Raw genomic sequence first — 24351 nt, 5'->3', positions numbered from 1 at the left:
TCAGTTGTTGTGATGTGATACAGCCATCTGCTGATGGCTCCTCTCCAGTCAATACTGATTCTCTGAGTGTTTCTCAGCCTCCAGTTTCTAATACAATCATATCAGTCCCACTATTCAGGTATGGAAATCACATCTAGATGTGATTAGATAGAACTTGCAGACATAACCAGTCTTTAAAACATGTTGTTGACACGCTGCCAGCAAGAGATTTGCCCTTGTTCTAGCAGTTTTGAAATTGTTATGTTAGCTGGACCTCTGCAGGTGAGAAAGAAGGCAGCAGGAGCAAGTTCCTAAGAGAAGGAGCTATCATGAACCTGCAGTGCATACAGATTTATACCATATTAACTCTGCTATCAGTCCACATCAGTCCATTACCACTCCACAAAAGCTTCAGCTTCAATGCATAAAACCACAGTGAATCACACTAATAAGATCTGGCAACAAATGCACATGTAACAATAACCTGTGTATAAATAAGTTTCTTCTGCAAATCACATCATGGGCATAGACAAAAGTGGAGATAAGATGGGAGCTGTCCACAGATTTCCTCATTATATCCACAGGTTATTAAATAACTAAAAAAAGTTATTAAAAAAAGGTTCACCATAGTTCTCCAGGTAAAGCTTGTATGTGATGTGAAATCACATCCTGTGCAAGCTCATTGAAAAGGTTTAAAAGTTAATTTTTTAAACTGTAAATGCCATTTTATCATTTCACACGACTGTTTACTGGGGAAGAATGACACCATGTGGAAGTTTTACCCAAAACTTGGCCTCTACATAATACAAATTACTGATTTGTTTTAAATTTTCTCACTAAGGAAAGCACTGTGACATAAAATACATAATCTCATATCATTCCTAGAGAATTCTAAAGGCCAGCAAAAACTTGTGATTTATACCTCTTTGTCTAGTTTTTTCGGTCTGTTTAAAATGGTTTAGGCAACATGTTTTCCAATTTCCTCATGGCAAATACTCCACAGTCACAAAGGCAGTAGACTCCAACTGTGCTCAAACTGGAAGAGCAGCTCTGGCCCAGCACCTGAGCCAGCTCCGCCTAAGCTGCAGCCGCACTTCTGGATTTCCAGAGACTATCTGGACCAGTGACACTGTAAAGACTGGAAGTTGCTGCTCTTCCTAGCCTTTTTTTTACCCTTCTCTCCCGCTGTAGTGGCTCCTCAGAGAAGACGGCAGGGATCGAGGCGCTGGTCGCTGCTCAGGGCTTCTGTCCCACGGACGGAGCGCTGGGGGTCACCTGCGGCCCGAGCCCCGGGGCACCAACACAATGCCACCGCCACGGGACGAGGGCGGCCGCGAGCCAGCACGGCCCGCCGCCGCCTCTCCCACCGCTTCCCCGGGCCTCAGCTTCGTCCCTGCTCCCGACTGCAGCTGCTCCGCGGCCGCCGCTCTCCTCTCCCGCTGTCCCGGTATCCGCGTCCCGGTGTCGCTGTCGCTGTCCCCGCCCCCGCCCCGGCCGTTGGCGGTTTGAACGGCGCGCGCGCACCCGCCCCGCCCCGCGCGCGCGCCATGACAGCGGGAGCTCGCGGCCGGCGCCGCCGGCCCCGGCAGCGCCCCGGGCCGCGGCTATCGCCCGGGAGGGGCGGCCAGGACGCTGTCATGCAGGACCCTACCCCGGAACGCGCCGAGGAGAGTCGGGCGGCGGCCTCGGCGGAGGGCGGCGGGGCGTTCTGTCTGCCGAGGGTGTTTGAGGAGGTGCAAGGCTCCTCGCAGCTGAGCGCGGCGCCCGCGGAGCCGCCGGCCGTGACGGTGGTGGCGGTGGAGCGGTACCTGGCGCAGGCGCCGCCCGCCGCTCCCCCCCGGTACTGGTACGACGTGACGCTCGCGGACGGCGCGCGCCGGCACCGCTGCCACCTCGCGCCGCGCCTCAACGGGCTCGTCCAGCGCGCGCGCCTGCGGGCGGGCACGCGCCTCCGCCTCACGCGCTGCTCGTATCGCTACGACGAGAAGCGCCTGAACCGCGGCTTCCTCTGCCTGGAGGGGCTGGAGCGGGCGGGGGGCACCGCCACCGCCGCCGCGGCCATCCCGCCCGACGGGCAGCGCCCGCTGCAGCCGCTCCGCGGGGATAATAGGCACTACCTGCCGCTCTGGAACAACGAGGATCCCTATGGAGACGTGTGGGTGCCGGACAGGCCCCCGGTGCAGGTGGACGTGGACGGTGAGCCCGGAGGACGCGGCTGTAGGGGTGCGGTGGAACGCCCTGAGGCGTCCCGGGGCACACAGAGGGGGGGGGGCGGTGCCGTTGTTTGCCTTTTGTTGGGCGGCGGCGTTGAGGAAGGGTCGGGAGCACAAGTCCTATGAGGGGAGGCTGAGGGAGCTGGGGGGCTCAGCCTGGAGGAGGCTCGGGGGTCCTTTTCGCTTTCTACCATCACCTGACGGGAGGGTGTAGCCAGTTGGGTGGGGCTCGGGCTCTTCTCCCAGGCAACCAGCGGCAGTGCAAGGGCACATAGTCTTAAGTGAAGGGTTAGCTCGCACATTAGGAGGAATTCCTTCTCAGAAAGGATGATTGGACATTGGAACGGGCTGTCCAGGGAGGTTATAAAGTTACCCTGGAGGTGTTGAACACAAGACTGGCTGTGGCACTTGGTGCCACGGCCTGGTTGACAGGGTGGTGTTTGGTCATAGATTGGACTCGATGATTTTAGACGTCTTTTCCTAACTGACTGATTCTGTGATTGCTCGTGCAGCTGGGCTGAGCACCCTGGTATCCTCTAGCTGTCTTTGGCCCCACTGGCAATGTGCCACTCGTGTCACAGTTCACCTGCTGCTGTAGGAAAAACCTCTTCCCTAGGAGGATGGTGAGGCCCTGGCACAGGTTGCCCAGAGTTGCCAGCTTGTAGATGCTCTATCCCTGGGAGTATTGAAGACCAGCGTGGATGGGGCTCTGGGCAACCTGGCCTGGTGGAGCATGTCCCTCCCGTGGCAGAGTGTTGGAACGAGATGACCCCTTTGAAAACCCAACCCGTTCTGTGATTCTTTGTTGCTTTGAGGTTTTTAAACGATATGAAACACTGGCTGAAAATATGTAGCTGTGGTGCTTGTGCCCAGTCGTCTGAGGTGTCAAAAACACTGGGTGCAGCAGTAGTCTCTTGGCTAGTCTGTTGAGCAGGATGCTCACACCTAAAAGCTGCCACCCCAAATGTGGTCAGTGTTGAGGGGCTCAGGCCATTCCATGAAGCCTGGTGAGGAGAGGAGTATAAGAGGACTTCTGCATGAGTGTGATGCCCTTGTAGGCTGACACCTGTGGTTTTTGTAAAAGCCCTTCTGCTCATCTGACAACATTTCTGAGTCATTTAAAATGTGTCATTGTTCTCAATTTAAAAAAAGAAAGCAAAACTATGCTGCATGCAGATAGTTCATAACAGAATTTATTGGTGAACGATACCAGCAAATGACCCTTTCTAAATGTTAAAAACATTAATGCTTGTCACATCCTTGCACTTTATGTTCGTGTTTATGTTCATGCAAACTTACATGTTCAATCATGAGTGCTCTTTTTTGGTCTTTTCCCCTCCTTTTAACCTTAGTCTCCAAACTGACTAATCTTGGTCACCTGGAAATGACATGGAGAAGCAGAGTGCATTTCCATCCACTTCTTGTGAGAATCCTGCACAAATCTAGACTAAGGTACTATGGAAAACCAGAGAAAAAAATGGATATGCCTTATCAGGTAAAGAGGGATAAATGCATAGGTTAACAGTCAAACAAATTGCTGTAGGATATTTGAAAATAATTTTTTCCATATAGTAAGCACATAAAGTTATTTTATAGCTATTTTGTACGAAAAACGCTGCCTTTACAAAAATATTGAGCACTCTAGGGCAGGAAATTATGAATTTTGTGATCATACATGTACAAACCTTAGTGGATGTGTTTCAGTTACTGAAGTTCATTTTAGCTGTTTGTGAAGAAAAAGATACTTTGAGGTGTTAGTATTTTAATAGCTTGGCATTTCTGGTCTCAATGCTTTGAAAGCTGGAGTTAGTATGTCCTGTCAAAAAAATAAAATATATTTAAATTATTTCTAGGCTCTGATTCTCTCATCTGGTGACTTTCAGATAGATTATTTTACTGTAAAATTCTTAATTATTTTTCTAATATATTTAACTTGTGATATTTTTGTGTTGAACTTCTTAGAAAAGGAGACTGGAGGTGTGGTGGGTTAGTTTAAAAATCTTTTTTTACTGCTGAGTGATCTGCTCAGTTTCAAGTTCAGCATTTGCCCGGTTTAAAAACTGGGGATTTTTTTCAGCTCTAGAATTCAGTACAAGTTCTGGAACATCCTCTATATCCATTTATAACAGAAAAATCGTTTGAGTCAAGTATCTGGTGCATGATCCAAAATAAATACATACCAGAATGATAATAAATAAGATTACTGTATATTGTCTCTTTTTTCTTCAGGCTTACTTTGAAGTTGCTGATGGCTCAGGCATGATGTCAATGGTTTTGTGGAATTCACTGTGTCCTGAATGGTATCACAGTATGAAGGTTGGCACAGTGCTCCTCCTTGCCAAGTACTCCATCAAAACCAGTTACCCGTTTAAAACACACCCCACCCCGGGGGATTCACAGATGAAGAGATTTGCTACAATTGGTTAAGTATTGCAGAAACCTATTTTGAATCGATGAAATACAGCTTTGCAAAGTAGTTCTCCATAGAAATAAAATAGAAAGTGATCCATTGATGAGACTAATTGATAAGGTGTAAATCCTTTACTAGTGCCTCTGAAAGGTGTCTGAGCATCCAGTTTCTTGCTGTTCCCCATTGATATTGAATAATGTCTACAAAGTTTACTGCTACAATTAGTTAAAACTTTTATTTCAAAAATAAATAAAAAAAGAATCCCAGGTATCGGGAACTGAGATTACAAAGATAGGCCTCTGGTAATGATTTTCATCGGATTCTACTTCCTGCTTTATAATACACATATCACTTGTACACTGCTCACACCTTTTTCAAGGTCATTGAAGGACATTATCACCTCATCTGACTTCAGATTTTAGTGTATACTGTCAAGCCCAGAGTATCTGCACAGCTCCACAGAATAAAAAGTTGCATTTTTCATTGTTGCATCAAAATTCAAAAGTTGCGTCAAAGTGTTGAAAGAGCATCACTGTGGGAGTGTGTGTATGAAGACTATTCCTAGGCTATGAAAAAGCATTTTCTTACTTGCCAGTTGTTTAGTGTGGCAGATACTCAAAGGAGCTATACTACAAAAATACAAGTCCTGCAATATAACAGTAATGGCCTCTTCAAACTGGGTTTGATCAACTTTGGATTGGTACAGGTTGCCCAGAGTTCCTCCTCCTCCTCTCTATATGAACTCTTTCCCATTTTGTGCTTTTCGACTTAGAATGAAATGACAGGCAGCATTCAAATTAATTCTTGAAACAATATGCATGTTGGTGAAGGGTGATGTATGTATAACTTACTAACAATGATAGTTTCTAATGGAGTTGCTACGGTGCAAAAAAAATAAGCAATGTTTTCACTGCCAGAAGCAAAATTTCCCTGACTGATAAATATTTGCATTAAAACCAGATCTCACTGTCTGAAGTATTTGTGATGACTTGGCAGGAGATAGAAATGTTTAGCCAGGAATGGAAGTTTGTGAGGGAAAGTGATGACAATTACAAGCCAACCCTGAAAACAATTACAATTGCCACAAAACCTTTCTATGCAAAGAAGACAGAATAACATATGCCATCTGAGGTGACTTCCTCTATGGGTAAATATCTCTGCATTTTCATGGCCTTAATCACTGCACATCTGATTTCTGACAAGTGTAATTGGGGCAGAAGTGGGAACAAAGAGATCAAAATGGCTAATTCAGCTACTGGGCTGTAAAGGGTAATAGCTGTGTAATGGAAGAACTAGAAGTCATTCCATTGAAAAGTGCCACAGTGCACAGATAAGCTGCAGAAACTGTAAATCTTTGGTTCATACAAAAGTATATACAGAACCCCAGTTCTTTGCACAAAGCTGAGAATTTTGTCTTAATATGAATTCACATGATCCCATGATCCATGGATGGATGGTCTGTGTTTGATAGGAAGAGTCACAAGAGAACAGAATATCCAAAAAAAAAAATCGAGAGCACTTGTAACATGGATTTTGTGCAACTTCCATTGTGGGAGCATTGGGGGTTTTTTGTTCAGATGAAGTGAAGTTTATTACCTCACTAAGTGTCTCTGTATATGCCCAATGTGGGGCAATATTTCAGGTTTCAATTACACTGAATCACTTATGTAACAATTACTTTTTTTTTTTCCAATTTGTTATTTCATTGAATCCCAACTTTCTAGTGTGTTCTTAGAACCATTCAACTGCAAATATTGTACAATGTATCTGGAGAGTTATCAAGTCCCCAGTGTTAAAGGGTTTCCAAATTGAGAGTCCTGCAAGGTGCTACACTTTAGGCGCATCCCTGGACTTCTGTGGAGAGAGCTCTGCATTGCTGGCCCCTGTTTGCAGCTGCAGCATTGTGGGACTTGCTGAGAGGTGTCGTTTCACAATCTAAAACCTTTGCAACTTAGTGCTAATGTCATGAATTCTACTGCCAGGCAATGTGCACATTTCAGTTTCACACATCACTGAATTTGTGTGGCGCTGATGACAGCCTGGACTCACCTCAGCTTCTGACTCATCCCAGGGTATAATCCTGACCTGAGTGTATGACTTTCATCTAATCTCAAAATAATGAAACAATTGAGAGATAGTTTTGATGCATAGGAAAGTTTTGTTTCAGGAATTTTCTCAGCAATACTGTCCTAAAAGACCATATGCAAAACCACAATTGTCCTCTAAATACATTTCTAGAAAGCAGAAGCCTAGTGAATATTCCTAACTAGAGGGTCTGACTTGAAATAGAACACCTTCGTAATGTTGCACTTCCAGGCTGAGGCACCAGATATAATTGTGTAAACAGGTGTATTCATTATTTATATCTACCTAATTACTTTTCTGGATGCATTATTTGAAAAATCCCTTACTCAAAATCAAGAAACTTCATCAGAATCTGTGTTTCATATACCAGCAAGATTTGTCATGAGATCATAGATTGCTGCCTTGTATATTCTAGAAGCTGAAGCCCTTCCTGTATTTTTTTTATCTGGTTGAAGAACACTTTGCTTGCCCCAGTGTTCCACCATGTTTATAATCTAGCATCTAAACAGTCTGATTAATAAATTAAAATGTTCAGATGCTATAGAGTAGGCATGAGAAGACCTTTTGTTTTCCTCCATGGCCATGGTATATTTGTATCCTATTAATAATTACCTGAACTGGCATCAAATATGGAAATTCTCTTGGGCTAGTTCTGTTTTACTTTGATGTCTGCACATCAGTTTCAGAGCTTACCCACATTTGACAACAAAGCTAGTGTAAAAAATACTTTGGTATCTAATCAGTATGGTTGGATTTGTTCCTGTTAAAATACTGTCTGGATTCGACTAGTTGGCTCATGTAAACAGTTGGAAAGTTTAACATTACTTGGATGATAAAATTGCTTTGTTGTACATGAATTCCTTACTTTATACTGATGAAAACCTGAACTCAGATAAACTAATAATCTCACGAATTTGAAATATTTAAGAAACTTTTAATGTTTTTTAATGGGTTATTGTTAATTTTGTATTTTTTTATTATTATTATAGCAACTTATGATGATGATATAATTTGTATTCATGCCATAAATGTCACTTACTTTTCTTTCTTTGTCAGAAATTAGCCTTAATGTTCGAGATCCTCCTACTGAAATAAGTATTATTCCAGAAGAAATGGTTAAGCCAGAGTGGGGATTACCTGAAGTTAAATATAGGTTTATCACAAGGTAAAATAGAATTTTGTTGGTTATCAAGCTGGAATTTAAACTGCACTATTTTACAGTGAATGTTAATTGGAAATGGTTTTTGCAAAGTTTCTGAGAAAGCTTACCCAGCTTTCTTCTACTTTGGTTTTAGGTCAGAACTGGATGACTTACCGCACAATCATTCCTGTGATGTTATTGGTCTTGTGACGTTTGTAGGAAGGGCTGAGCGAGCCAGAAAAAGAGGTTTTTCTATAAATATGACTTTCAGAATTTATCAAATAGTTTCTAAATTTCTAAGTAAATGCTTATATATTTTTCTTAATATTTGTTTATATATAGAACACAGTGAAGACTTCTGGCTGTATCGCTGGGCACATGCCATTGATGGGACCTCAGACCAACCATTCATACTGGAATTGTTTGCAACTTCTCAGCCAGATGTGTTTGAGCGTATTCATCCAAGTATTCAGCTCTCTATTATACTTACTAATAATTATTTACAATGTTTTTCTGGTTCATTGTGAATTTCTAATCCTGAGATTAGTTGTCATTGAATAAAAAAATGCCACGATTATCTCCTCAAGCAGAAGATAGTTGATCAGAAATTAAAATTTAGGTATAAAAAATAGTTTAAATATTTGAAACCCTTACAAATTGCAGTCTGTCAGTTAGATGGACAGCTGGGCCTGGGGCTCCTCTGAAATCCTTCATTTCAGATGTTTCTGTTAAGCACCTGGGCAGCATCTCATGCATCAGAGGCAATTAAAGGCAGCAGCTGGTCAAATCTCTTGCTCCTCTTGACCTGTAAATACCGGGATTTTTATAGACGGGAATAATTTAAGAGGATTGAATGAAGATAGAGGTGAAAGTGCAAAAGCTTAATTTCTTTGAACCAGTGTTTTTTCCCAAACAGCAATCATCACCCAGCTGTGTTAGTTATCACACATGAGCTAAGAATAATACATTTCAAACTAGGGAATCCTTAATGAAGGATTTTAAAAGAGCTTTAAATATTTCTTCTCGCCTTCTTTCTCTTTTCCTCCAAGCACTGATCCTTTTTTTAACACTGCTTGGTGTTGATATGCATTTTTTATATCATTTTGTGCAGCACCAGCTGCACAGTCCTGCTAAGATTATGGCTGCATTCATCTTGAGTGTTCTGGGATAGTGGGAGAGAATGACATTCCAGTGTTAAACTGAGATACTAACAAAAGAGTGAGTTTGAGCTCTGTTTAGAAGTTTTACAGTAGCTTGCAATAATTTCTCTTGATTTTATACTTTTTATCCTTAAGAAACACATCCATCTAAGTCCAATATTTGTACTATTTGTTTCAATGATATCCTCATGTTTTAGTTGTAATATCTATGCTGAAATTAAATTGAAGATGTTCATATGGTAATTTATAATGGAGACTCAAAACATATGTAAAACCTTTGTAGGGTCAAGAACTAAATTGTCTTGTTTAGAGTACTTAAAATTAATCCAGTGTATATCAGTCTTGCCACTCTAAAATCAATGAACTGTCAGGAAAAAAAAATGAAGCTTTTTTTTTTTTTTTTTCTGCAGTGACATACTTGGTGTGTACACAGATGAGAGTGATCCAGGGCCTCACTGAGAATCCTTCCAGGACAGTTTACCTTACAACTTCAAATGAAAGTCAAATATTCATTACAGGTAATTTAAACTAGTTCTAGTTTTTTTTCTATTTCTTTGGAAAGGCTGTTTTCATTTTACAGCAAAATTATCAGTGTGGACTATGAGGTAATAATGAAACATCACTGCAGGAAAGAAGAAGGCAAATGGGATTCTTGTGAGGCATTAAAATGGGTTAATCTTGTGAAAAGTATTTCTAGGTTAAGACATACATTTTACTAATTCTTTCAGGCTGTTAATCTTTTGATAGGGTAGCAATGGTGATTACCGTTTATTTAAAACATTAAAAAACACTTGAAGCTTTCCTATTCTAGAAGCTTTATTGCTAGTTGTTTTGTTTTTTACTGTTATTTAATGTTTGTCTGATTTTCAGTGTCAAATGCAAGTGCAGTCAGGGAATTCAAGGTACTCATTTTATGAAACACTCTTGACAAAAAATAAAAGACTCTTTTATACTCTCTAGTCAAGATTTTCTCAATTTGTTTTTTTCTAGGTAGTGTTCAGGAAAGTTTCAAAATGGCAACAAATTTCAGTAGCCTGCTTTGGTTTTGATACCTGATTATTTTTGTGTTAAAAGGGTGGCACAAGGGCCAGCCATACACCAAGGATGCCAAAGTGAAAAGCTTCATTCAGTGGATGAAATCGCAAAGTGAAGCTGATCAAATAAAGAAAACTGTCATCGGTGGCTATTACCCTTTTCCACGACCTCCTGATAGCTTTTTGAAATATTGTAAAAACAATGAAGGTATTATATGTCAAATATCTGTAAGATTTATGGCCTTTTTCAGTCAGTCTTAATCCAAGAAAAACTCCCTTTCATGACTAAATGTTTAATAGGCTAAATCCTCATCTCACAGAAACTACCACACCATTAGCTGCAGGAGAATTGTAGAAGCTGACAAGAGCTACACATATACCCAGCAGTTTTACTCCGAATATTCTCCTAAATCAAAATTTTAAATAGTTATTCTGAAGGGTACATTGAACTGGAAATTTCACCTGAAACAGAAATTGTGGTGTCTGATAATGAATACTAACAGATGCTTGCGAGCTGTAAAAGTTTATTGGTTTAATTATTTTCTATGTGATGTGGAAAACCAAAAGATTTAGAATTCTTTAAAATCATAACTTTAAATCAATTTAATATTTAGTAAAAAAAAAATCGTTTTAGTCTTGTGTTCAGAGATTTTGGTATTATATTTCTCTAAAACATGATTCTGGAAATTTCTTTTTTGCAGTTGAGTCAGTTTTGAAACCCATAGGTGAAATAGGGAAAGAGATTGAAGACCTGCACTACAGAGAACACAAGCGAATTGCTGTTCAGGGAATAATCAGTGCCATAAGATACAAAAGCTGTAACGATGCAGCTGAAGAAGCCCCAGGAGGGGAACTTGTCCAGGTGTGTGAGAATTAATGCCAGAAGCAGCTATGATTGTCATTTGAATGGAGAATTTGCATTTGAGTTCAGAAGCTAGTTACATTGTCTCTTAATCTGATTTTTGAGAGCAAAATTTTAAAAAGCAAAGATTCAGTGTTTCTCTGAAAGTATTTTGGCAATCCTCTGTAAAACTTGTGTTTAAAAGTTACTGGTTTGACTGATAACCTGATGTAAATTGGAGTGTGGGAGAGTCAACTGCTGCAACATGCTCACTTGTCACTTTCTAGACAGAATTTACCTTACTAAATTAGAAGATAATTTCTGCTAGATGTAAGGTCACTGTCAGAAATTTGCAGGTTTTTGTGTTGGAAGAAATAGCTTTAAGTGCATTGAAAATCTTAAATAATTAACTTTTGCTGCAGAAGGATACTTCTCTGTCTCTTGGAAATTCTTCTGTGTCCAAAGAAGACTGTGTTGACAAGGGAAAAAATGAAGAAGTTAAGTCTTTTCTGGGGCCCCCCTGTACTCCTGAAGAGCATCAGCACCAAGCTCTGCTGTCAAAGGGGAGTTCAGTCAAGAGAAAGACAACACGCAGATTCAGAAGAGATGCAGAACAGTAAGCTCTCTTCATAAATATGTGGTGGTTCTTCTAAAAAGTGTTTTCAGAAGTTAGGCCGGAGCCCAGGCTGTAGAAAATTCTTAAGGTTTTAAAAGCATATATAGTTGAATCTTTAAAATGTAGCTATGTACTTTTCCTAGGCTCAGGTGATGACAATTATACTGTTCATGCTAATGAAGGATTAACTAAAGTAGGCTAGCATTGCTCTTCTGATTAATATTTATACTACTTTGTTGTTAAGCTCACAGATTTGAAATAAAAGTAGTTAATACTTGAACCAGATGTAGTTTAGTGACATAGCTGTGGAGCAAACAGCAGTTACGGTGGTGTGAGGAAATCAGGTTTCTTGACTGAAAATGCAGAATCAGGTATACCTGTTCCTTAATTTCAAACACCTTATTTTTGATTTCTGGGAAATGGGATGTACTGGATGTACCTGTAACTTGCTGTCAGAAAGGAAAGTAGATGGTGGTCATGTGCTAACCTAAGGGTTCAAAATGTAATTTTTCTGATACAACTGTGTTAGATCCAGGAGTAAAGTAACTGTTTGCATAAGACTGCCCTTTGTTGCAACACATGTAAAATCTATTACACCCCTATTCACTGTTCAGAGTATGGTGTATACATTGACAGATGGAAGTTTGAAAAGTCAGGGCAGTCACATCTGGTTTTTTTGCAGTGGATTTCTCATACTATAAAGGGTATATTTTTCTTCTTTTCTTTTCACATCCCTAAGTCATAATGTGTGAAGAGAGTGGATATTTAGAATATTTTGAGGGGAAATGAAATAAAATATAATTAGGATTGAAATAAAATTGAATATTAATAAAGCCTCAGTAAACAGAAGTTCTGTCTTGGCAGTGTTATAGCAAACTTAGTGGATTCTGTTCTATATGAAAACTTCAGGATTTGAATGTCTTAGTTTAGTTCTGCCTGAAAGAAAAACATCAAAGTCCCTTTATTTGTGAATCTCCATCTAAATAGATAATGAAAAATAATGGTGAATTTCCTACTTTAAGGGGAGGTACTTCTGTTAGTCCTGGATCATCTTACTCCTATTTTACGCGGACTGTAAGAAGAAAACTTGGGTAAGTCATGTGAAATGAATTGTGTTGAATAATTGCAATAATCAAGCAAAAATACTCTGAGTAAAAATTTTACAGATTGGGATTCTCTAAGGAATTAAAATGAAGGAGCAGATCTGGGTAGAGTTTCATGTTTTCTATTCACTCATCTGCACCAACTCTAAATATATCTGAATCATATTTTTGAGTGTGTTATTATTAAACATATTACATTGCTACTACTACTGCTAAGGGAATATATAATAACAGAGGTTCATCATGGTAATTAATGGATTTTCTGGTGGTGGCTGAGCTGTACATTTTTCTTGATGCTACAGAGGTGTAAGTGTAGTTGCCCTGGAAAGCCACTCCCCTGGCTCCTTACACTCCCAACACTCAGTTATTACATAACTCAGTTTGAATTCAGAGAAGGTGGGTTCTTTTTGAAGTCCAAATAAGAATTTCAAATCCAGAGCCCTGTCAAGTCTGCAACCTAGTGAAATAACTACAAAAGGGAAATTATTAATAAAACAGAATGCGTGCTTTCATTCGTTAACCAGGGACTACAAGCTACTTTCCTTTGTGCATGTTGTTTAAGGGCCATAAATTCTTGTCACTTGTTCCAGACAGAAAATGAGCAGCTTGAAAGTTTGAACTCCTTGGTGTCAGTAATTTAAGATGTTTGCATATTTTGGCAGTGATCTGGATTTGTGTCATCACTACATATATGGCTCAGTTGCCTTTTTGGCTTACTTTTGACATCTCTTCCTTTTCCCCCCTAAATCCAAGGATCATGGTGCTAGAAATAGGGCAACGGTGGTAATGAGGGAGCTGATCAAAGTTGTTGACCATTCTGCCAGTATTGCCTCCCTACAAGCGTGCCTATTTTCTTGAAACACATTTATTGGAAGCTAATTTGCAACAGCTTTTTCTTTGGCATAAACGAGGCTCTTTTGAACCCACATGTCTGTTGTTTTCTAGTCCTTTTGGTAGAAACTGCATTTCTAGGAGAAATGGTTACCTGACTTTGCAGCTGGTTCATTAGGAGTCACCTGGCTTTAAGGTCACAGTTCTGCAGATGGTGCAGGAGTTTGCAGAGACTTGTGGAACAAATCCATAGGAAAATCAAGGTTTTCCTTAACTGTAAGGAATTCTGTTTTCTTTTGCTTGCTGAGAAATGTTCCGCTTTTTCCAGGGTGGGGTGGGAGGAGAGAAAGAATTTTTCTCCCCATTTCTTGTAGGTGAAGCCAGAAGTTAAGGCATGTTTACTTTGTTCTCTGCTTTTCTCAATCTGCTACTCTCCTCGCTACCTGTGTGTCCACTCTATGCCATTAGTGCTAGAACCCCAGCTAAAGGAGGAGAAAGTCTCTGTTGGATTATGGAAAGCTGTTTCACTCTATAAAATTAAAAGGTAACTCATGTATTTCTGTAACTAACTATAGAATTGTGCTGAATTCTCCAAATTGCCAAAGGAAAATAGAAAGTTTGCTGACATACTTCAAAATTGCATTGTTTTCTATTCCTTAGATGTAGCAGAATGTCAGCTCTCACTGAAATACTTTAATACGTTCATGAAATAACAACAGTAGTTTTAACAAACTTCACATATTTCACAGAATATTCTGGGTTGGAAGGGGCCCACAAGAATCATAGAGTCCAATAGTAGAGATTGTTTTAAAATACGTATTCTAACTTAAAATATTCTGCATTGAGTTTTTTGTATGTTATTTTCAGTACATGTTTGCATTGTTGGGTTTTTTAAGAAGCTTATTTTGAGGCTTTTTATTGACAGCTATCGTTCCTGCATTTCTGAGGTAGCTTACCTGATTTTTAAGGGTTTCAGAAAAAACAAAGAAACTGGGTAATTTAGTATTATTGTTGATATTTACATCCTTGCTAGTAAAGACCGTCCACATAATGGTACTTCAAAGCATTTAATGTACTCCAAAGTAATTAAATTTATAGAGAATTAAGTGATTGTGAATGAGGAAAGATCAGGAATTTCAGAAAGGATTATTTTCATGTGGAAGTAAAAAAAGCACAGTAGTTTTCTTGGAATTTTAATCTTTGTAAATTTAGCATGTAACCATGGAATTGCTGAGCTACATGCTCCCACTCCATACTGCTTGAAATGAACTTGTTTGCATGCTTCTATCCTTGCAGTTTCACTTTTGTATTTTTTTGTCACGTGGACCCTTTTGTCCTTTTCCCTTCCCATGGATGTGACAGCTAGAGAATGGGGACTATAATATAGGGAAATTCATCTTGAGGTTTGTATGACCAGAAGTTTCACAGCACATGATGTTTCCTTCACAACCCTTTTCCACATAAATCAGAATTTGTCAGGGAGAAATTAGTAGATACCAAAAATCAATTTGTGTAGACACGTCTAGTTATCATAGAAGGCTGTTTGGTCTCTCTGTTACTTGCTGTGGTAGATGTGTTTACCACAATGGTATCAGAACAGTTAGTTAATTTCAAACCATTCTATAAAATAAGTTTTACCAGTTTTATCAGGTGAGTGGTATGTTTTGTTGTGTTGTTTTGAGGCACTTTATTTCCTTGCATTGTTTGGACATAGTTGTGAGTCATAACTATTTTTTTTCTTAATTTCATTTATCACATTTAGTCCGAGCGCTTAGGAAATAGATGTGAAGCATGGGACATGCTTATTTTCCCAAGAGTTTCTGAAAATGCTGATCTGCCGTATATTTTGATTGATGTTATTTTCAATGACAACACTTTAAAGTAAAATGATTTGCAAGTTGAATATCAGTGTATCTGAAAATAATGGAGAAAGGCTTTTTCGCAAATGGGCGTCTGTGAAAAAGGGAGGCCTGCAGAGTGCAAGCTGGAAACAGCAAATCTGGCAGGGCCCAAGTTCTCCTAAAGCTGGCATGCATAAAATAGGCTGTGGGTGTTTTGGTGTACAGCAGCAGGAGCACACTGCTGTAAGTGGAAGCATTTGGGTGGCCTCAGGTGCATTGCAGACATAATGGTTCACAAGGAAGCACTTGGCCTGTGTGTAGAGACAAGTAGTTTCCCTTACCAGCTTGGCTCAAGTCAGGCTGTTCACACACCTGGCACAAAGCAGGCCTGGAGGAATAATGTGTTGGGCAGGTAGAAGTTATTCAAGCTACAGATCTGTGAAAGAAGTGGGGAAAAATCGTGACAAGTTTTTTTCATATTTTCCTGAGGCTCTGCTTGCTTTCAATCAGAGCCCATTCACTTCCAAAACTAGACAACTTAAAAATAAAAAACCCATGACATCCACTTTCCATGATATCAACTTGTCAGCAGTATGACTTGGTTTAATCCTGTGCCTTAATGAGGAGAGAAGTTGGCGTGTATCTAACTTGACACGTTGGTTTCTGAGCAAGCCTTTCTTAACATTGCTGGGGTTTCATTTTTTGACAGGTCCAAAGCTCAAAAGTAAAAATTAATTTTAAAAAAATTAATTGCACAGGTTGTACTGCTTTGGACATTATAAGCAGGTCGCTTCAGTGATGATATAGCCATGATGGGAGTGCATTTTGTAAAATATACTTTCATACTCAAAACACAAAGAGTATTTTCTTTTTACCTTTCCACTAGATACTATTTTAGATATTTTCCATTTGTTATGAAATGTTTACATGAAATTTTCAAGATACACCCTAGTATAAAATAGAAAAAAATATTTAAAAACCTGCGAATCTTTATGAAATACAGTATGGTCCACTAAACAGTATCAAATCTTTGATTCCTTTTTTACTGTGTCAGTATCTTGTAGTTATTATTAACTACTTTCATAGTCTAGAAGTTTAATGGTACCTTAACAAAGTCTTACCTGTTGCATTTGTTTGTGATGCAAGATAATCAAGATAGTCCTTTCCCTAAGTTTTTTCAGACATCACGGTGAGTTTTATTCTAATAAGAGGAACGGATCAAAGAGGAAAGGAATAAATGGGGCTAAGAGCTTATGTTACCATGTTTGCTTGCAGAGTACCTCTTATCTTCCTGCATAATGTCATAGGTAATTTATTGGAGATTGATAAAGAATAGTTTCTTACCATTAATTCAAAACTTTATGGTTAAAAAAATAAAGTCTTTACAAACACCTAGTTTGGTTGATTGAACTGATCATTACAACAGGACAGTATGTCCACAGGAAAACAGAGATTTGGCATTTCTGTCATTTTGGATTCCGGAGTGGTGACATGGCTCTATTCATGCTGTGTTTCTGGGTGCTGAAGGGGATGATGGACAGTGCAGCCGCATGCTGAGCACCAGATTTTTGCCATCGCGTCACCTGTTGGTCACCTGTGGTGTTTGGCTGTGTCACACGTTGTATTTCCGCCAGCTGCCGGTAGAGGGCAGCAGACACCGGGCTGTGAGTGTAAAACCCTTCCTCATCCGTTTCCCAAAGCCAGGAATCGGGCAGGGCTAGTCCTGAGCTCTGCTAAGCTGATTACTGAGCACAGGGGATCTCGTTGTGTCAAGCTGCTGTATGAAACTCTCACAATAAGGAATCAGCTCATTCACTTGAGCTCATATCATTTATCACTAGAAGTCTGTCTTTTGCTGCAAGGAGTTTGAGGTGAATTAGGTTTATGATAAATAACTGTATATATATTTGTACACACACTATAACTTTCTTTTTATAGCTTAGATGAATATCAACATGGACATTCTGTGCAAGATAAAAATGGACAGGCTGTGTCAGACAGTTTGCAATGCTGCACAGGTATGTTGCAAATAGTTGTTACATTAACCTTAGGAGGTTTCAGACTGCTTCTTTTCTTCAGAAAGAAGATATCAAAACAAAGATACCTTTATTTTTACTTTTTTTTTCTCTGTTAAGACAGTTCCTCTGTATATCTGGCTGCATCAGCCTCTGGGGAACCACTGTAGCAATGTATCATCAATGTCATTCTACTCAGTGTTCCCTGCTGTGTCTAGGGAAGGCTGAAAGCACAGCGTTAGATTGTTTCCCATTATGGGCAATAAATTTTCAGTGTATCTTTATAAAGTTTTAAGTTAGTTTAGTATCTCAGAAGCTCTTAATGGCATAAGACCTCACATTTTCTCTTGGCCCTTTTAATTTTTGCCAGGTCTTCATAATTGAAATGTTCTAATGAAAATTATTTCTTACTTAACAGAGGAGTGATACAATTATATAAGCATATAAGGAACTATATATTTCTGTGCTTATAACAGATCAAGAAGAAGTGAGTAATATACCTGAAACTCAAGAGACTGGAAGAACTTGTGATTCCTGGCAGAGTGACCTGTGGGCACAAGTGAAAGACAAGTTAATGAATTATTTTCATCACAGCAAAATCTTCCCAGAAAGTATCCCATGTAAATTTGATTATGTGCACAAAGACTTACTTATGCAACAGTACAACCTCCATGCATCAGTGCACCAGCCAATAGAAGCCAGGACAGATAAAAACATCAATGAGTTTAAAAGTGCTAATGGCCTTGGGTATTATGAAGTGACAGTTCTGGGTAAGTAGCTTGCCTTGTAAAAAAAGGTAAGCAAGAGCAGTGTAAGTTCATCAGAAACTGAATGGATTTCTCTAAAAGAATCAGTTGATTCTGAGTATTTCCTGAGGTTTGAAAAATAATTGACATTTTAGATTTTTGTCAGAGTCCTCATTTAGGGTAATTTTTATTCTCATTAAACATACCTTTCAATGAAATGCCTGAATATCTTGTTTCTAGTATCAATTTTCTTACCATTTCAGTTTTTGGTATAGTCTAACAAGTGTTATTTGAAGAATATGTGTAGTTCTTAAACATTTGATTATTTCAATCAGGTCTTGTTCACTATTTCAGCCTGATGTAATCAGGAAAATTATTTAATTGCATTTGTCAGCTGACTTGCTGCTAGAGAGGTGTTTATCGGAAACAAATTAGTGTTCATAAAAGGAAAAAGACAACTATAAATGCTTCTTTTAAGCACTATTCTCATTGAGTTGTTTTTTTCATACTGTTGCTCCTAATGTGCCTTCTTGGCATGAAAATGAAAGGCTGTATTTTAGCCATGCTCATTAACTGCTCCATGCTGCTTCTGGTTAACATAAAGTGCCAATTGATTGATTTTTATTTATTAAAATATAAATATGCAAGTTGATGTGTATCTGTTTGCTAGCTTTGCTGAGGGTTATTAAGTTTGATTTTGTTTTTCCATTAAAAGGAGAGAGAAATTGCTCATGTTAAGTAACCATCATTTTAAAGTTTTCATTATCTGCTAAGGGACATTTGCAGAGAAGCTGTTTGAACGTTTGAAGTCATTAGAATCCTGGTACAGACAATACAATATTGAAGATGAAAGTAGCACTGTATTGCACACTTTACTGGTTGTAAAGTTAATTTCTCTGCCTTTGCAGATAAAGCTAAAAGAAGAATGAAATGGCTTCCAAGATTTAATATTTTCTGAACTATCAGCATTGTTAGACTTAAACCATAGTATTTCATAACATATCAATTTGAATGTGTTTGTGTAGAATCCTATATAGAAACACATTTTTAGACATGAAATATTAAGTAATGGACAAAGAAAATGTAAATAAAAACCAGTGTAGTTTTGTTCAAAAAAAAGAGAGGTGGTGCACAGAGTTGCTGATGGGGTGAAAACTAAGTTTTCTGCTAACAGAAAATACTTTTCTTCCACAGGTATAAACCATGACATAGCAATAGATGTTGCTTTTCTTCCTCTGTTTTGCCCTGACAATCCCCACTTATTTCAACCAGAAGACATTCAGAATGATACATTATTGTCCTGTATGAGTTGTATCTCTGCATGCCAGCAGAAGGCCACCAGCAGTGAGAGGCTTTGTGACACATTTCCTCTTTCAGGTGAGGCTGCCTTTCACTGATGTTACTCATTTATCATTTCTTGGTTTATCTTTCAGTGCAAGAGTTAATCCTCTGTAGAAATCTCTGGTGTAGGTCAGACACTGTTCACCTCTTCAGTCAAAGAGATGTGAATTCTATTTCACCACTTTTAGTAAATTGCTGTAATACTGAGCTTCCAAGGCAGTTTTTGCTGGAGCTAGTCTCATCCTCTGGAGACAGTATTTTAATATCCAAATTGAAAACTCATATCTAATTCTGATGTTGTCATTTCTAGTGGTGGAATTTATGAATAAAACGAAGGAAGGTTGAACGTATGCACATTACTGTACAGAAAACATTATCAGTTCTGTACACCTTTTTATTGTGTACAGAGTATACAGCAAATAGCTTTTAAAACCACCTTTCCTTAACTTCTAGATGAACTTGTAAAAGCAGCGAAGGAGCTTGATGGCAAACATGTTATCTGCATCTTGGACATCTGTCACTTGGGGGATGATAACGTGGAAGTCTTTCTGAGCAAAATCTACAAGACAGTGGACTCAGGTGTGCTGGATCCAGTGTAATTTAATTTTCAAATGTATATTGTTCAAAAAGAGGGTAATAAAATTGCTGTAACTTGAATATACCCTCTACACATTGCACTTTTCTAGAACTAGCAGACACAAATACAAAATCATGACTTTTAGGGCAGTTGTAATTGTCATCCATGTAACTGGGAAGGACAGTTGTTACCTTTATTTTTCAGTCTTGAAATAGATTAGACAATGTCTTGGTCACTGATGTTCAAGAAGGATGAATGGGCAGTACAGTGAGCTGATCATTTGACAGGATACCAAGGAGTAAAAGTGATTGTCAGCTGTCTTTCTTTGCCTGTGCACAAACATATGTATGGAAATGTATATATCTGGGTACTGAGAACTGAGAAGGCAGGCAAGCTTTCCTAATATTTAAGGCAGTGTTTGCAGAAGAATTAATGGACTGTGATAAAAATTTAGCCTGGAAATTAGAATAATCTTGAGGTTTGTTCTGTAATGATCTTTCTAATTGAATGTTGCCAGAGGCAGCCTGACTGTTCTTTAGGCTTGAAACTTACTGTAAAAGGGATTAAATACCATGGTGCCTTAGTACCATGATCCAGGAAACCACTTTCAGTTCTTTTCACCTGAGCAAGGTCAGGTGCTATGTTTTTATGTCTGCTTTTGTACATGGAGTGTAAGGTAGTGAGTATAGCATCCAAACATTTTTAATGGATTTTATTTGTTAATAAGAGTAATGAAATATTTTTTTAAAGAATTTTTTATTGGAACTTGCTTCTAGGGAGCAATTTTTCACTTGCAAAAATTGCAAAAGCAGAAAAACTGTCTTTAAGACGTGTTAGTTGTGGCAGGATATACAGTTTGCCACATCATTTCTAGGTGTGTTCTGAGTACATGAAGGAGTTCAGCAACTGTGAGAAGCTGCTACTTCCACAAGATGAAAAGAATGGAAAATTTTGTCAACTTTTTGCCTGCACTAAGGTGCAACTGGCTCCTGCTGGTCCAGAATCAAGTATCACGTTTTTCTCCTATGTTAAACAGCCTCAAATCACTTAAAGAATTGGATTCTTACTAAATTATTTTCAAGCAGGAGCTCATTGCAATTTGACTACTTGTCCATTTGAAATGGCTGCTCTCAATTCAATTCTTTGAGAAGAAAGAATTACGGAGACTTGCCAGGTAAATTGTACCATTTTTGACCAAAGCCCACAGAGTTAATTTATAGGAACAGATATATTCTTAGGCACATTTTAGCAGCCTGTTGGTAATTGGAGATTACCACTTTCAACTAGTAGCTCATTTGTCTGCCCTGGGGGCAGTGGACTTTGCCCCTGAGTATTAAAAGTCTGTGCCCTCTCTTCAGTTAAATGTAATTTGACTGAGAAATGTAATTGATTCTGTTACATACAAGTTCACAGGCAACTTCAGATAAAAGGTAATGAAAGTAATAAAATTACTGTGTCTTTCTAGTGTAGTTTACAGTTTAAAAATATATTAATTTATCTTAAATTGTACTAGGACTAAAAGTCAACTAAATGTGACTGAATTGTATCTATTTGTTATGAATTGGAAGTATTAATTCTGGAGCAATGTTTGTAAGAGCCTTTCAGAGTACCCACAGAAGGCAAAATGAAAAGATATCAACACAAGAAGAACAGGGTGTTGCTTGCAGTGTTATTTGTGTGATTGTGCTGTTTGTGGGTATGTGAAGGTGAGAGGCCATTGCTCTGGTGCAAGAATCACACAGCAGTGTGTTCCAAACTGAGCCATGCTGACTGTGTCAGCCAATGTTTTTATTTACATATACTTCAGATCGAAGTCTAATTTTAATGAAACAGTTCTTTCTTAAGGCAATTTTTTAAAGAATTACCTTTGTACAAAAGGACTGATGTGATCTGATACTATCACAGAGCCACAGTGGTGAGATGGTCTAGACACCTCCCTCCGTCCCATGCCATAGAAATGCTGCCAAAAGCTGTTTGTGGCGTCACACTGCTTAGTACACTTTAAGCATTAAACATTAATCATTTCATCCTAGATGTTAGGACTTCCTGACTCTAAAATAAATGTCAGAATGATGTGGAATATAGATAATGTCTTTAAAATGCTAAAGGATATAATTTGATTTTACTCAAGTGTTTGAAATTTTTCATAGCAGAAGCTGGAAGGAGAGCTATTTACTCTTGCAGAATGGGGTGCCACAAGCACAGGCACAAGTGTGCAGCTGGTGAATATCCAATGACTGTAGTAGGCTTGGAATTTTACTCTGAATCAATCTGTAAAGTCACCATCCTGCTGAACTTAGTATGTGGAGTTCAGTGGCTGAAGTGCTGCTGTGATCTATCATTCTGCCTGTCTCCCTCCTCCCTGCCAATCCAGCACTGTCAGACTGGAGCAGAGGTCTTCTCTGCAAAGAAACCACTTGCTGTTTTACTTCATTTGGTGTTTATTAGCCCAAGTGTAAAACCAGTGTATTTTTGATCTTGAGTCTGTCAAAACATGTTAGTTTTCCTGTGTTATGCTAAGATAGAGAGTTGTTACTCCGGCAGAATATCATAGGGATCAACTTTCTTGCTGCTGTGTATTGCTACTGCTGAGGATAAAATACTATCAGAGCACATTTGTTTACTGTGCAATGTGTACCTAACTAAAGAACTGTACTCTAAAACCTTACATGTGCATGTTTCTGTATTTTCAGCATTAATTTCAAAGAATGGGAGAAGGTAGAACTTATGTAGTTAGTGGTATTTTTGAGTGTATAGAAGTTGCTAAGTCATAGATCATAAAGATAATATTAATTTTGAATTAATGTGATATAGAAGTTGTGTGACACTGAAAGTGAATATAAATAAATGAATTAATATATATAAACATCTTGGATTGTTTCTTTCCATTTATTTCCTTTTTACTTCTTGTAAGTTGTTTTGATTTTCCAAGAATCTTCTCCATACTCATGTTTACTCTTTTCAAGAAACTTTAAAGGAGAATTAGGCCGAACTTCTGTCAACATCTGTGCCACCAATTGCAGCTTCTCTTGGCTTTCACCACAGTGTGCAGCATGAGTTTTGAGAAAAAAGGGGGTGTGTTTGTCCCTTCTTCCCCCCAGAACTGGGGCTGAACCCCAGGCTGGGCAGAGCAGGATAGTAGCCAATTCCTTGGCTGCTTGTCAGCTGAATGGGCTGGGAATTCCACAGCTGTGTGTGCTCTGGACATGCTGGCATCACAGCCCTTCCTGGAAACCTGCAGGAAGGGAAAGAGCTTGGACAAGATCTGCTCTGCACTAGTGACAAAGCTCTCAGCTGCTTCCCCAGCCCAGGCTGCATTTTACATTTCATCAGGAGGATGGAACTCTGTACAGCAGCTGAATAAGCTCTGAGCTCTGCAAACTACACCTCTGTCACCCAAGCAGAGACATCTGCTAAAGCCAGTGTTACTGACACCCACAAATCCTCATGGACTGCCCAGCTGCTGTGTCTGTTCACAGCTCTGGAAGTTGTGTGAATGAAGTGAACACTACAAAACTTACGGGCATCAAGAGGAGTTTCTATACAGCTTTGCACTTGTATGAGCACAACAGCATCCTGAACCCTCTGGTAGTGTACTATTTAGGAGTGACTGTGTCACCTTGAGAGCTCTCTTGACAGGGGAAAGCTGCATGTTGGAAAGGGGTTGAGGAGCAGCCAGCAGGGCTCTGCCTCCCTACGCTCCTACCAGGCACATGAACTGTGTTAGGTAGAGAAATGAGGCCAAAGGAAGAGTCTGGCTTGGGCAGTTAACAATAAAGACTGTCTTGTCTGTGCTGTAGTCTGTGGCTGCTATCTGGGTCAGTACTGATGACTTTCATTTGCCCTGAGTGTGCCCTTTCTCTGCTCTCACCCCACTGGGAATGGGGCCCTGAACTGCAGCTTCCGACAGGGCTGAGGGCCAGAAAGCAACAGGCTCAACCAAGGCCTGATTGACCAGAGCCAAAACACACTGCAAGGGGGTGTGACAACACTACTAAAGGAAGATGAACTGCAGGCTCAAGACCAGATGGGAAAGGTCAGAATATGCTGCTGTGAAGTCTGGTGTGGCAATTTTTTGGTTTGTTCTAGTCTTTTCAAAAAAGATTATCTCTAACCAGAGAAAATTAACAAGCAAATGCATTTAGACAAACAGGCTGGAGAACAATCAGATAATGTGGATGTCTTCAGTTGGGCAGGGCTTTATTAATTCTGCAGCACATAATAATCTGAACACTGATATGACCTGGAATGTGGGCAGTTTGCCCACAAAGGAGCAGAAAACAAATATAAACTCCAAAGGATAAATATAAAATTTTCTTCAGAAAGGAAGCTTCCAAGAAATTACTGGTCCATTTGTCCAACTTTTATTCCTAAAGTGACTCTGGAATTTTTTTAATCCCTGCTTTGCATTTTTACCA

General features: G+C 39.3%; 1 protein-coding gene across 1 annotated transcript; it reads left to right on the top strand.

The window, feature by feature from the left end:
• The first annotated feature begins 1538 nt into the window (after positions 1-1538).
• Positions 1539-22803, top strand: RADX (RPA1 related single stranded DNA binding protein, X-linked). Its single transcript, XM_015626677.3, has 15 exons — positions 1539-2175; positions 3545-3687; positions 4422-4614; positions 7744-7852; positions 7983-8074; positions 8171-8293; positions 9399-9506; positions 10063-10230; positions 10724-10884; positions 11286-11479; positions 12502-12570; positions 17193-17272; positions 17746-18039; positions 19210-19392; positions 19810-22803. The coding sequence occupies exons 1-15, from the start codon at positions 1617-1619 to the stop codon at positions 19953-19955; spliced, it is 2622 nt and encodes an 873-aa protein (XP_015482163.1). The 5' UTR covers positions 1539-1616; the 3' UTR covers positions 19956-22803.
• The last annotated feature ends 1548 nt before the right edge of the window (positions 22804-24351 follow it).

This window comes from Parus major, chromosome 4A, assembly GCF_001522545.3.
Source record: "Parus major isolate Abel chromosome 4A, Parus_major1.1, whole genome shotgun sequence".
NCBI lineage: Eukaryota > Metazoa > Chordata > Aves > Passeriformes > Paridae > Parus > Parus major.
The sequence above is the reverse complement of the archived record's forward strand: the minus strand, read 5'-3'. Positions and strand labels throughout refer to the sequence as shown.